The following is a 13,407-nucleotide window of genomic DNA, read 5'->3' as shown; positions in this document are numbered from 1 at the left end:
ACTCCCTTCCTTTGTTCCTTCCTTAATTTCTTCCCTCCTCACTTCCTTCCTCCTTCTTCCTTTGTCTCTTCCTTTCCTTTTCCTTTAACTGTCCCATTCTTCCACCCTTCCTTCCTTTTTTCTTCCTTCAAAAGTCTCTTCCTTTCTCCTCCTTTAACTGTCCATTCCTTCCTTCCTTCCTTCCTTCCTTCCTTCCTTCCTTCCTTCCTTCCTTCTTCAATTAATTTTCCCTCCCTTCTTCCTTTCTCCTCCTTTAATTGTCCCCTCCTTTCTTCTTCCTTCAATTTCCCCTTCCTTTCTTTCTTCTTCCTTTAACTGTCCCTTTCTTCCATCCTTCCTTTTTTCTTCCTTCAAAAGTTTCTTCCTTTCTCCTCCATTAATTGTCCCTTCCTTCCTTCCTTCCTTCCTTCCTTCCTTCCTTCCTTCCTTCCTTCCTTCCTTCCTTCCTTCCATTTTCCATTAATTTTCCCTCCCTTCTTCCTTTCTCCTCCTCTACTTGTGTCCTCCTTTCTTCTTCCTTCAATTTCCCCTTCCTTTCTTTCTTCTTCCTTTAACTGTCCCTTTCTTCCATCCTTCCTTCCTTTTTTCTTCCTTCTCTTCTTTTCTCCTCATTTAATTGTCCCTACCTTCCTTCCTTTTTCCATTAATTTTCCCTCTCTTCTTCCTTTCTCCTCCTCTACTTGTCTCCTCCTTTCTTCTTCCTTTAATTTCCCCTTCCTTCCTTTCACCATTTTTTCTAGCTTTAATTGTCCCTTCCTTTCCTCCTTTCTTCTTCCTTTAATTGTCCCTTCTTTCCTTCCTTCTTTCCTTTCATAAAACATTCATACTGTGTCGCTTCCCTGCCAGTTTGGAGACAGTGAAAGAGAGAAAAAGGGAGGAAAGAGGAGGCAGGAGTGAGGGACGAGGACAAAGAGAGAAGAAGATGCGACTGAGAAGCGAGAGAAAGACGAGTACCATTCGACACATTCGACAGAGTGAATGTCTGCTAGGAAATGAATAACAGACGAGGCTGCTTGGGCGTAGGAGGAAGAGGCATGGAGCTGGACAGAGGAGGAGAGAGGAGATGAAAGAGTGTGAGCGAGGGAGGTGGAGGAGCAGAGGAAGAGAGGAGGGGAGGATAAGACAGAGGACTGCTGAGCTTTTCCTTTTCATCCCAGTCTGTGCTGCTCTATCTGACGCTCTGTCTGAGGCCGCCGTGCTGCAGAATGACTATGCAGTATCAGCAGGGAGAGAGAGGGGGGAGGGAGGGAGGGAGGGGGAGAGGGAGGGAGAGAGAGAGAGAGAGAGAGAGAGAGAGAAACAGATGGCGAGAGAGAAAAACAGGGAGGGAAAAATAAAGGAAAAGAAACAAAAGTGGGAGGAAATAGAGAAAGGAGGAAGGAAGCTGAGGGAAAGGGGGAGAAAAAGATATTGAGGGTGGGTGAAAAGAAGGGTGATACAGAAATAATAAAAAAGGGAAAAAAAGGAGAAATGAAACAGTCAAGAGGATGGAGAGGATGGGGAAATGAAAAGAGGAGGGAGGGATGGTGGGATGGAGGAGAGAAATGAAGAAGATAAAAGAGAGAGAGGGCAATGGAAGAAGAAAAAAGGAAGGAAATAAAAGGGGAAAAGAAATAACAGGAAGAAAGGAGAGAAGAAGAGGCAGAGGAAGGAGAGAGGAGAAATGGAAGGAGAGAAGAGAGGAAAGAAGAGGAAGAACAGAGAGAAGGGAGGAAAATAAGAAGGAGGAATGGAGGGAAGAGGAAATACAAGGGGTGAAAGTGTGGTGAAGAATGGGGACCCGGGGGAGGGAGAAAAAGAAGAGGGGTGAGGAAATAAAAGAAGGAAAGTCAGAGAGAGCGATGGAAGGAGGAGAAGGAGGGAAGCAGGGAGCAAATGAGGAAGGCAGGGAGGAAAGAGGAGAAAGGGGGAGGAGGGAAGAGAAAAGACAGAATGAAAAAAAGAGAAATAAGGAGAAGAGCAGCAGATTCAAGGTTTCTCACATTTCACGTTAAAGTTCAGTCTGAGCCTCCGGGGCCACCATAGTCAGCTCTGAAATCGTCTCGTAAGCCTGACTGTGTGTGTGTGTGAGTCAGTGTGTGTGTGTGTGTGTGAATGCCTATCAATTACTGCATTAACAGAATTGACCTTCAGTGTTAGTGAACAACTTAATGATGGAGAAAATGATTCTGACTCCCACACACACACACACACACACACACACACACACACACACACACACACACACACACACACACACACACACACACACACACACACACACGAAATGTCGCCTCATATAAACAAAGATAACGGCGTAAACAGAGCAGCTGGATTTTCCCATAAATCCGTCTGCAGTGTGTTGAAGGAACACTTCATGAAACTGTCCTCTGTTTTTACGGCCACTTGTGAGGACCGACCCCCTCCACGGTCAGACATGGCCGATCATCACCCCGTCCCTACCTTCCTCCACGGTGGAGTCGAGCTGGGTGACTTTCACGGCCAGCTGGTCGACCCTCTCCTGCAGGCTGCTCATCCTCAGGTAGAAGCTGTTGGCTTCGTTAAACAGCTCCCCGAAGATGTCCTCTGCGTGGCGACCTGGACGGACAGAGAGAGACACGCGCACGGTTGGGTTTTAATCATATTCTTTCTTCCCAGGAAAAGTGCATTCACGTTGGCCAGCTGAGCCCTGCTTCATGTCTCTGATCTTCATCATTCACAGAGTTAAAACAGCAGAGAAAACGACATTTTAGTTTAGTGTTAAACAATCTGTCTGCTCACATGACCTGCAGCACTTTCCTGTAAACAAACACAGTCATCAGGGGCTACAACTATTGGCTGCTTTCATAATCAATGAATCATCTGACTTCTTCTCCATTGATCTAAAACAGTGGAAACTATTCATCGCACCTTCCCGGAGGCCAAGGTGACGTACTTAAATGACTCATTTTGAGCTAAAATACTTCATTCAAAGTGATGTTTAACAAAGAAAAGCACATTTAAGGAGCTGGTAGCAGCATCCTTTCCCCTGATTGGTTGGCACAAATGAGTTCTGCATCACCTGCATGCTTGCATCCATGGCAAATGCTAGGAGAGCAGAACAGCCAACGATCCAAAAATAGTGCCTGTCGTGGTCAAAAACACTGGACAGAACTTAAAAATTTACTCTGTTTTGTCATTTATTAATTGAAAAGTTAATTATTGAAGCGTCCAGTCAGCACAGTTTAAATCAGCTGGCTCCAAAAGCAAGTCAATCCCCATAGACCCCCATATTAAAATACCAAACTTCACAGCAGTAATATCTCCACCCACGCTTCACCTCTCTGCCCATTTTTGATTCACAACGGCTCTTCGTGAACCTACAGGTGATGTCAGAGAGACTACGTCCATATTTCACACCGTGCAACCAAAGTGAAGCGCAGCAGCGTGGAGGAATGGGTCAAAATAGCGACCTTCCTCGCCACGGGGTGAGGCGACCTTAAACAGCTGCTTCAGCGGAGCTGCACGGTGGACAACAAATCAGACTGTGTGTTTGCGCCTGCAGCCATATTCAGGTTTGTACTTTAGAAGAGAAACACTGCACAATAACAGTGTGAGCGATGAAGAAATAATGGTCATTTTATTTGGGAATAACGCAGGAAGTTGTTATCTTGGGCAGCAGGCGTAAAAGTCTGCGGGAAACACAAATTAACAGGACTTCGACATCTCTCAGTGTGATACGGGCCAAATGAAAAAGGGGGAAAAAAATCCCAAAATAGGCGAATAAAACAGGAGATGGATGAGAAGAGAAATTCACAGGGAAGGAGGTCAGCCGACACTTCCTCCTCTTCCTCCTCCCTTCGTCTGGCTCAGCAGGACAGGCTGCCTCCTGCTGTGCACCTGTCGGGCCGAATGCTTAAAAGGCCTTTCTGTCTGCAGAGGCAGACACAGAGGTGCAAATATTTAAATGTATTTACTGAGATGTGGAAGCGCAGCCTTCCTCAATAACGCCGTCACCTCTAAACCAAATCAGATGTGCAGAGATGTCCTTCGTGTCCGCTGTCAGCCCACCACGTGACAGATGGAGCAGAGGCAAGCCGTCGCTGAATTTCATTTGGACTATGGCTGCTAATTAAATTTAAACCCTCCACGTTTCCGCTGAATTATCTCTTTTCTGTCATGGGTTCGTGCTGCGCAACCCCGCCGAAAAGGCAGCGGCTTCAGCTGTGAATATCTGCATCTGCGAGTTGTTCAGGGTGAAAAAATCCAGGAGAGGTTAATAATGGCTGTAATGACTCATCAGGCTGTGTTTTTACTGTAGGTCAACCTTAATGGCTGAGTCACAGTGAGCATTTTGGCAGTGTGTTAATATGTGTTATTGGATTTCATAAAAATCCACCTTGGATCCACCTTTTTTTTTAATGGGCTGTTTGAAATTTACTTCAAACACCGCGACAGCTGCCCTCACTGCCCTGCACAATACAGAAATACGTATAGTTAGCATCAGACACGGCCATGTTAGCACTTAAAGTACATCTCCATGAACTGTTACCAAGAACGTCGCTCTGAATTCATTAGTTTTGGGTGAGATTGCTCTTAAAATGCTGAGGATGACACCTCTGGATCTGACTGCTCATGACAAATTTGGAGGGTGCAGTGTGACTGGAAACTTTGTAGGAGTCTCCGTCTCCTTCCCAGTTCAATCGAGTGTGCAGATAGATGTGACAATCCTGCCCCCCAGCTGCATGTGTCTCTTTAGGCATGCTAGTGGAACATTTCTAGGGATGACAGCGTTAGCCAGTTGGAAGAAAGCATTAGCATGCTAACATGCTAAACTACGATGGTGAACACTGTAAACAATATGTGCCGATCATCAAAATGCTACACTGTCATTGTGAGCTCATTAGCATTTAGCTCAAAGCGCCACTGTGCTAGACCTGATAACCATTAGCATGGCTGTACTTGTCGTTCTAGTGGGTGAACTGCTTTAGCTGGCAAGCCAATGGCTAACTAACCAGCCAGGTTTGCGCGAGTCAGCCCCAGACGCTCCCAGAAGCTGGAGAAGGAAGTAACGCTCTCTAAGCTAACATGGTTGCTAATGGTCAGTTAGCAAACTTCCAACTATCATACCACTTCATACTATTGACTCTTGTCTCAAAACTGTCTGTGAACCGTTGCTCTTTTGTGTGGAGAAGGTCAAACAGCTAATAAGTTACGATAGCTTCTTCTATTTTCGCTCCGTCCCATTTAAAGTTCAGCACTGTCAGGATGATCAAAATTCACCAAAGTTGAACTCAATGCAGCAAATTTGTGTGAATTTATTTCATGCCGCGAGCAAATCAACAAATCACTGAAGTCGCAGCGAAATTTAGCAGTTTTAGTCTTTGAGCTTTGGCCTCATGTCAGCTAAAATTACTCAAGACGTGCGGACAAGCAACAAAACGTCTAAATTCATTAATTTGATATGATTTTAACTCCTGAACTGCAAAAACACCACTGAACCACAGGGATACTCACTCAGACTGCCCAGCTGTTTGATGATGGCTGCCAGGGTGCTGTTGGTGACACACTCCAGCTCGCTGGTCACCCCATCTGGCAACGCCCCGCGGCACAAGTGCCTGGGCTCAATGTTCCTCTTCACTAACGGCATGCTGGTCTACTGCTGGACAAAGAGAGAGGACAGATGATTGGTTTACGGTGAGACTCGGGCGTCCATCGCTGCTACCTGTGCCGTCCCTTTATTTAAACTCCCTGCAGGAAAAATAAGCACACTGACAACATTACAGCTCCCGCACAGACAGAAAGAAAAGAAGGAAGCCGAGGAAAATTGGCGCTCAGCTGCGAGCCCTGATGGAGACGGAGGTGTCATGTCCGCCGCGGGGCGCCGTCGCTCATCGCGCTGCTTAATGTCAGCGCGGCTGCGACGAGCCAAGAGGCAAATGAGCCAGAAAGAAGTTTCTAAACGGTGCTAACGAGGCACAACTGTGGCCAGAGAGACCACGAGGGACGCAGAGGGGGAGACAAAGAGAGAAAATGTGAGGAGTTAGACGACGAGAGAGGGAATCAGCACCGACGTCTGCAGCTCTACGGAGCTTTTTAGCCACTTTTAGCTCTCATAACAGCAGTTAAACACCGAGCATGTAGCTGCTTCTGCAACACAAAAAGCATCTGCTCAAACTGTACAAGTGTATTCTGCCAAGAGATAAGCAAGCAAGCTAACTGAACTGTGCAACACTCGGGTTAAATTGTGCAACTTATAGGTTGAAATGTGCAATTTTTAGGTTACAGAGTGCAACTTCTGGGTTTAAGTCTGCAGCCTTCAGGCACTTCTTGGGCTGAAATGTCCAATTCTGAGGTTGCTGCGGATTACTTTAAGGGATTTCTGACAGCGTTTCCAACAGTTATGCAATTTGTGGAGAGCAATGATCAAATTAGAAACAGGAAGTGAACGTAGATTCGGCGTTAAATGCAGCATTAACATGTCAGAGAGAGAAAGAGCGAGGAAGAGGATGAAAGCGAGCGAACACGTGAGGGGAAGCTGCTCGGCTCCTCTCGGTTTGGAGTGAACTCTCTATGTGGGACACGCTTGTTATTTTTGGGACGTGGTTTTGTGCGTGTGCGGCACGTGTGTCTCAGAATTAAAATATGTGTGACTTCTTAGTGTGTTTGTGCGCTCTAACTGTGTGCATATGTGCACGTGGGAGGTGTGTGTGTGTGTGTGTGTGTGTGTGTGTGTGTGTTCCCAGGTCAGCGCTCTGGAAACGTGTCATTCTCACAGTCTCTCCGACGGCTCTGATGCACAATTAACATTTCCATGATGAGACGGACGAAGCCGAGACAACGGCGGTAAACAAAAACACAGCAGAGCGTGTGTTCAGTGTGAGCGGCGGGACGTGCTAACGCTGCAGCGCCAATCCTAAATCAACACACTCGTCAGACGCCTTCACGTGCGCCTTTGTTTGTTTGTCCAGGCGTGCCCACGTTAATAAAAAGTGACTGCTTTGTCCTCTTTACGTCTCTCCCTCCCGCTCTTCCTCCCTCTGACGGCTCCTGACATTCAATTACACAAACCACCTCAGATTGCGCCGACTTGTCTCAAGAGTGTGATCGCGTCTCGCCGTGTGTGTGTGTGCACGTGTGTGTGCCAATACCCCCCCCCCCCCCCCCCCAGCTGTGGTAAATAATCTAACACCAGGGCTGTTCAATAATACATAAACACTCCTCCTCTTCCTCCCCCATCGCCTCAACGGCAGCTCTTCGTCTCTTATTTGTCTCATCTGTTCGGCCCCTCCCCACATTTTTCTCGCTTTCCGCCGTTTTTTCTCGCTCCAGATCTTCTGGTTTCATTAATAAGTGAGTAAGGGTGAGTATCTCTTCCTCTGACTCCCCTGTGTCCGACAGAGTGGGTATCCCCCGTCTCTGCGCTGATCTGAGCGTGAGTTTTTGCTCAGCGCAGGATAGCGGTGGGACGGCGTGGAGGAGATGCTCATGATGTTGGTTTACATGCATGAAATGATGCGGACCCCCCCCTCTGACACACATAGCACCGACTTCTTATTGACCTCAGGCTCTTACTCTGCTCACACAAACCCTTTCAGGTCAGCTGCAGGGCAAAGTGATGCCGACCGAGTCGGAAAAGGAAACGCCTTCATGGTCCCTGCAGGACATCAAACGCAGGTTTACAGTCTGATACGTTTCTTACTCGTCTTTTAATATAAAAACAGAGCCATAGTTATTTCAGGACCACTTATTTGCAGTCTTTCCACGGGGCCACGATGCCAGACTGAGACTTGGCTGAGACACGTCAGGCTTCAATTTGTACCCCGATCAATATCAGCTGTCAGTCTTTTGTAACCTCCAAGACGTGATGAGGAGATTGGGTACGAGCGACCAGGGACCGATTTCCAGTCTGGAGGCGTAAAGAAGAAAAAAACCAACAAAAACTCACAGAATTTGTGCTCAAATTAATCATTTGTGCTCTAGATTTAGCATAATTTATCACCTTTAAGGCATTAGTCCTGTCGTGCGTTTACCTCCACACTCACTGTGCATCACTTTGATCTAATATGGTTTGTTTTCTAATTTTGGACTCAGATATTTAAATATACTTCTGCTTTTAGTTGTTAAACAAAATGTTGTTTCCTCAAGATCCCTGAAAAGATATTTTACGTGATGATGGAGCTAAAAAGGACGATGATGGTGGAAGGTGTTCAAGGTTCTGGAGGGCTTCAAACGTCCTCAAACTTACGCGAATGTGTTGGATTTTGGGGGTTTGCTGATCCAACATGCTATTAAATCAAATGATTAAATCAAGAGGGCTGCACGGTGGCGCAGCAGGTAGTGCGCGTGCCTCACAGCCGGTTCGAACCCCGGGTCAGGCGGGGCCTTTCTGTGTGAAGCTTGCATGTTCTTCCCGTGCATGCGTGGGTTCTCTCCGGGTACTCCGGCTTCCTCCCACAGACCAAAAACATGCGCATTAGGTTAATTGATGACTCTAAATTGTCCGTAGGTGTGAGTGTGAGTGTGAGTGTTTGTCTGTCTTTGTATGTGGCCCTGCAATCGGCTGGCGACCGGCTCAGGGTGTACCCCGCCTCTTGCCCATTGTAGCTGGGATAGGCTCCAGCCCCCCGTAACCCCGAAAGGGATAGGCGGTATAGATAATGGATGGATGGATGGATTAAATCAAGAACATGATTTAGCACAACATATTGTGCTCATAAATTAGATCTTTAATTACCACAAGACCTCTGGGATTCAAACAACAGGTGTGTCACGAAGACAGAAATACTGACATGATGATCTTTCTGCTGTCTTACATACAGAATCAGTTGTCTTTCACTGTGAGACACTACAAGCCTCAGATTGTCCTCCCTAACATCCTCTATCTGAGGGATCAGGCCATTTATACGCTGACCTTATGTGGTCTGATCAGTTATATTGACAGCTAAAATCACCTCAGATTGATCAAAAATGATCACATGATGGTAAATTTCATTGAGTTGACATTTTAAATGATCATTAAGTTACAGGAAGTCTTTAGTCTTGAGACTTTTTGGTACCAGGAGACTGAGAGGGAGGCAGAAAATGAACAAGAAGAAGGAGAAGAAGCGGAAAGTGTGTCGTGGAGCCATGGGAGCACGCCGAGGAATCCACTCTGCTCAAAAGTGGAACTCGACGGGGGGGTGGATGGAGGTTAAGATGGAGAGGAAACGGTGAGGTAAAGGGAGGAGGGGGAGGTCGGACGTCCCAGTGAAAACCAGAAACTTTAAAATCCAAGTAGGTCTCTGGAGGATTTATAGCAGCCCGACACAACAGAGACAGCGTTCAGGTCGAAGTTGCTGACGCTGCAGCTGCATGAGTCGCCCCATCAGAGGCTGTTAGCCGCTGGCTGCTAGCGTCTTGAAAGACAGGCGCGTACAATGCAGCAAAACCCACAATGGTTCAAGCTAATGTCAGTAAACTGCAGGAAATAGACCAGACCTGATTCCACAACAAGGTCACTGCTTCGGTCACATGGTTGAAATAAACGAGTTTTAAAGGCTCTGGTTGGCAGATTTCTTTCCTTACGGTCAGGCTAGCTGTTCCCCCTGTTTCTGGTCTTTATGCTAAGCTAAGTGACTACTGGCTGTAGCTCCTGAAAAATGTGTACCCTCATAATGGTTCAGTTTCCAACTTAAACTTTCCCATCTTAAAATATTACGTTGCTTATATTTCCCTGTTGATGTCCTACAGCTGGTGCTAAAAAATCACATCAAACGGTAAGATTGACTCTTGTTTCCACGCTGTCTTTAACACCACAGCAGCGTCATCGTTAACGGATGAGCAGACCTCCATGTTTCCCTACATAGAAAATAATGGATGCTAAGTTCACGTTCCCTCAAAGGTCACATGAACGTCAGGCCAATTAGAGCATTTCATCAGGTAGACAGTTTTTCCAACTCTCCCAACTCTGTGTGAGACGTGACTGAACTATGACAAAGCTGCAAACTGACAAGACACAACAGTCGCATCTGAGATCCAGCTTTTCATCAGAGGGTCGACTTCCTGCGGCGCCCGCGGGGACGCTTCCGCACCCGCTGGAGGCTCGGCTACGCCACGACACGACTAATGAGCTTCTCTGGGAAAACATCCAAAGTTCACGTCTTGGTCATGGCTGTTTGTCGCGCTTCTCCCTCGTCTGTATCTACAGTTAACTAAAGACTTGATCCTTCTGATCCCGAGCAGACCGCAGCCTGTTTGTGAGGAGGTGCTAGGACGTCCCCCCTGGATTGACTGCTGCACCCAAACATCTCCCTGTGGAGGAAGGGGGCTCATGCTCACAGTCTGGTCCACTTTGTAGCACATTCATCATTTCTGACTTTTCATGTGCATTGCTTTATATTCAGGACCGTCTGCCAGAGACAGACAGATAAAGACGGAGACCGTATTAATTACTGTCCTTAAACAAACTTATCATTCCCGCAGGCGGTCGGGCAAGCGTCAGCTAATGCTATTACTGCTCCGTCTGCTCGGCCACATGAAAACACACACACCTCCCGCTGTGCTACACCGAGCCTCAGTCTGTCCTGAGAAAGGTTAACAAGCCTCCCCCCCCAAAGTCCTGCTCCATAGGAGGGACCTGCATAGTCACAGCTAATTAGCTTCCTACAGTAACTAATGGGAATGACAAGCCGTGATTGTTTATGATGATATAATTAGATGATATACTGCGTGAGGGACCGAGCTTCCCTCTAATGCGACAGCTGGCTGCTGCTGCATACTGAAAGCTAACCTGACATGCTACGTGCAAGCATGTATATTCAAGGGGTACAGCTAACGGATTAGCCGCACTGTAGCTTGTCTGAATGGCAGGAAGAAAGGCTGATCAAAACTGAAGATCCGATTGACAAAATCTCGACTTTCAGGAGGAAGAAGATGAAGACATAGTCCGTATGCTGCTCTTAAGAGCTGATCTGATGTCGATTTTTTAAGAGTTTTACATCTTTTAAATCCTAGAAGAACATTCAATGTGGTTAAAACACGAAAATCACACAAACCGAACGCAAGATTTCATGACAACATCTACACGCCAGCCGCCTTTAAGTCCCAAACAAGCTGCATTATTTAAACACCGCAACTAAATCCTGTGTCATATCTGGACCTTTCGTTTCTCTGCTCACAATATAATTACGATGCAACAATGGTCCTCAGCTGGATTCAAAATGGAAACATTTCGGTTTCTGGTCAGCGTTTTAACCCCTGGGCCGTGTGGGAGCATCAATTTTATACCTCATGAAATGAAACAAAACAAGGGTCAACAACCGACTTCTGTCAACCACAGCACACGGTCAAACCGCTGATACCATACACACTCGGCAAGCCAGTACACACTTCCAGATACATCCCTTGTAGTACTGTGTAAAACACGCGGGCTAATTAGCACGAGCAGCGCAGCTCATGTGTGAATGAAGAAGTGGAGCTTACGGATGCTAAGAATAGCGGCGGAGGGAGAATGTATAATTAACAGTGTTATTGGGTCTCTTGTTGATGTAAATGAGGTAAAGACAGCAGCACAACAGAGGCTTAATGGAGGGCTGTGCTGGATGTACTGTGACACCTACTCCCACTGTTTCCAACACATGGCTGATTAGTTCAGTCTCGGTTTTCAAGACAACGCACGGCAGCAGTGAAATGATGAAGATTCGGAGCCGATCAAGTGGATTCTGTAAAGGCGTTCATGGAGGGGTCAAAGATTTTTCACGTTCAGACAAAAAAAAGTTAAATGTGAAAATAGTTTTATGTCAATCAAGTCTGTTGTTCAAAAATGTCCACTGGATCCTACATTTCCCATAATGCAACCAGAAAACCCTTTTTTCCATTAGACAGCCTCTTCCCTCTAAATTCCCACTGCTTTCTGCCTGAACATTACAGTCTAAACCCTGATGACATCACTATGACATCATCAGAGTTATTATTTTAAAGCTGTGAAAAGCTCCTAAACGGCCACAGAGGACATTATGTAACTGTTTTCACTGAGTAATACACCTTGTGATGAGAAAATTGAACTTCACGCGAAAAGTCAGCGCGAGGCCCCTTTAATTAAAGCACTTAACTGCAAGTGACGAGCAAACAGAATTAGATCTACTGACGGTAATCTACTAGTAAAGGCATGATCTAAAGTAATCTGCTCAATCATCACTAATGAGAGGAAGTGTGTGACGGTCTCTTTACCTGCAGAGACTGAACTCTGCCTGCATTTTATTACAGTTCAGGACGATTCTGGGCTGCAACCTGAAGGCTGCTAGCGTGTAGCTCCCAGCCAATCACAGCTCGCAGGTGAGGTCGGGACTTCGTAAAATGGTAACGACCAAAACAGTGAGCAGCACACGCACAAGAGGAAGCCAGGAAAATGGAGGAAGCAGCGCCGAGAAGAGCGACGTGGCGCTGGTCTTTCGTCGGCACCGGTGGCTAGCTCAGTTAGCTTAAGAATCAGTTTTCCATTAAAGCAAATGTAACAATGCTAAAGGAGCTGCTCGCAGTGTGCGCACAGCGAGGAGGAGTGTTGAGTTTATGAACAATAACTGAATATTCCTGCGTTTTATTCCTTCAAAGAACAGAACATTTTAGGTAGCTCGTCCATGTGTGTTAGTGGGAGAGAATTTGCATAATATGGCTTATTTTCATCCTCTTACACGTCTGTTGGGTGGATTTTGACAAGCCAGAACACTTTAAAAGCCACAGGGAAATATTTCTGATATTTGATAATAGACATCACATTAGTGGCTCAGGTGAGGCCCACTAACTCTGCGTGTCAATAACAGACCGTTTGAAATCCGTGTTGGGGCTGTAAATCCAGGCCTGACGGACGGCAGCGAGCGCACGGCTATGAAAACAGGACGGTGAGCCAACACAGTGAAACAGAGATAATGTTTTATTCTGAATCAGGATTACTCTGGTTTCGCCATGCGGGCCGGGGAGCTCTCGGCTTGGTCGCGCGCCAGATGACGGCCGACAAAGGCGTCAGCGAACGAGCAGCAGAACAAAGCAGAAACAAAAAAATGTTAAAAAAATTTTAAAAACTGCGACGAGCTCTCAGACGTTGTTTTGTTTGATGTCACCGAAACGGCAGAAAGCCGGCGCCGTTTGATGTTCAAACAAACCGAGGGAGATCGTTTAAATCTGAACCGCCACGATTTCACCACACTCTGACTCTCGCCTCCTTCTTGGCCTCCTTTTCTCCTCCTCCTGAAACCCTAAACTCTCCAGCTCCCTCGTGCCCCCGCCCTCCTCCGGCTCCTCTCTTTGATGTCTGTATTTGTTGATGCTCTTGGGTGAGGAGCCATTGTACAAAATGATCACAATTACGATGGCACTTCCCCCCTCTTTTGCACTAATCCTCCCTAAAAACAAATTATGCAAAACAGAGCGAGAGGAGAGAGGAGCAGACGAGAGATTTTACACTCGCTTCCT

General features: G+C 46.6%; 1 protein-coding gene across 4 annotated transcripts in view; it reads right to left on the bottom strand.

The window, feature by feature from the left end:
- Positions 1 to 13,407, bottom strand: part of LOC139351045 (actin-binding protein WASF3) — a 36,013-nt gene that overhangs the window by 12,001 nt on the left and 10,605 nt on the right. For 2 of the 4 annotated variants that reach the window (XM_070992688.1, XM_070992685.1), the window contains exons 2-3: positions 5,476 to 5,620; positions 2,443 to 2,577 (exon numbers count right to left, since the gene is read on the bottom strand). In XM_070992688.1, the coding sequence (XP_070848789.1) occupies positions 2,443 to 2,577; positions 5,476 to 5,608 (268 nt within the window). In that variant the 5' untranslated portion in view covers positions 5,609 to 5,620. The remainder of the gene's footprint in view (positions 1 to 2,442; positions 2,578 to 5,475; positions 5,621 to 13,407) is intronic. The other 2 variants (XM_070992686.1, XM_070992689.1) reach the window with 1 other exon arrangement.

This window comes from Chaetodon trifascialis, chromosome 23 (assembly GCF_039877785.1).
Source record: "Chaetodon trifascialis isolate fChaTrf1 chromosome 23, fChaTrf1.hap1, whole genome shotgun sequence".
NCBI classification, from domain to species: domain Eukaryota; kingdom Metazoa; phylum Chordata; class Actinopteri; order Chaetodontiformes; family Chaetodontidae; genus Chaetodon; species Chaetodon trifascialis.
Note: the sequence above shows the minus strand (reverse complement) of the source record. Positions and strands in the feature narration are given on the sequence as shown.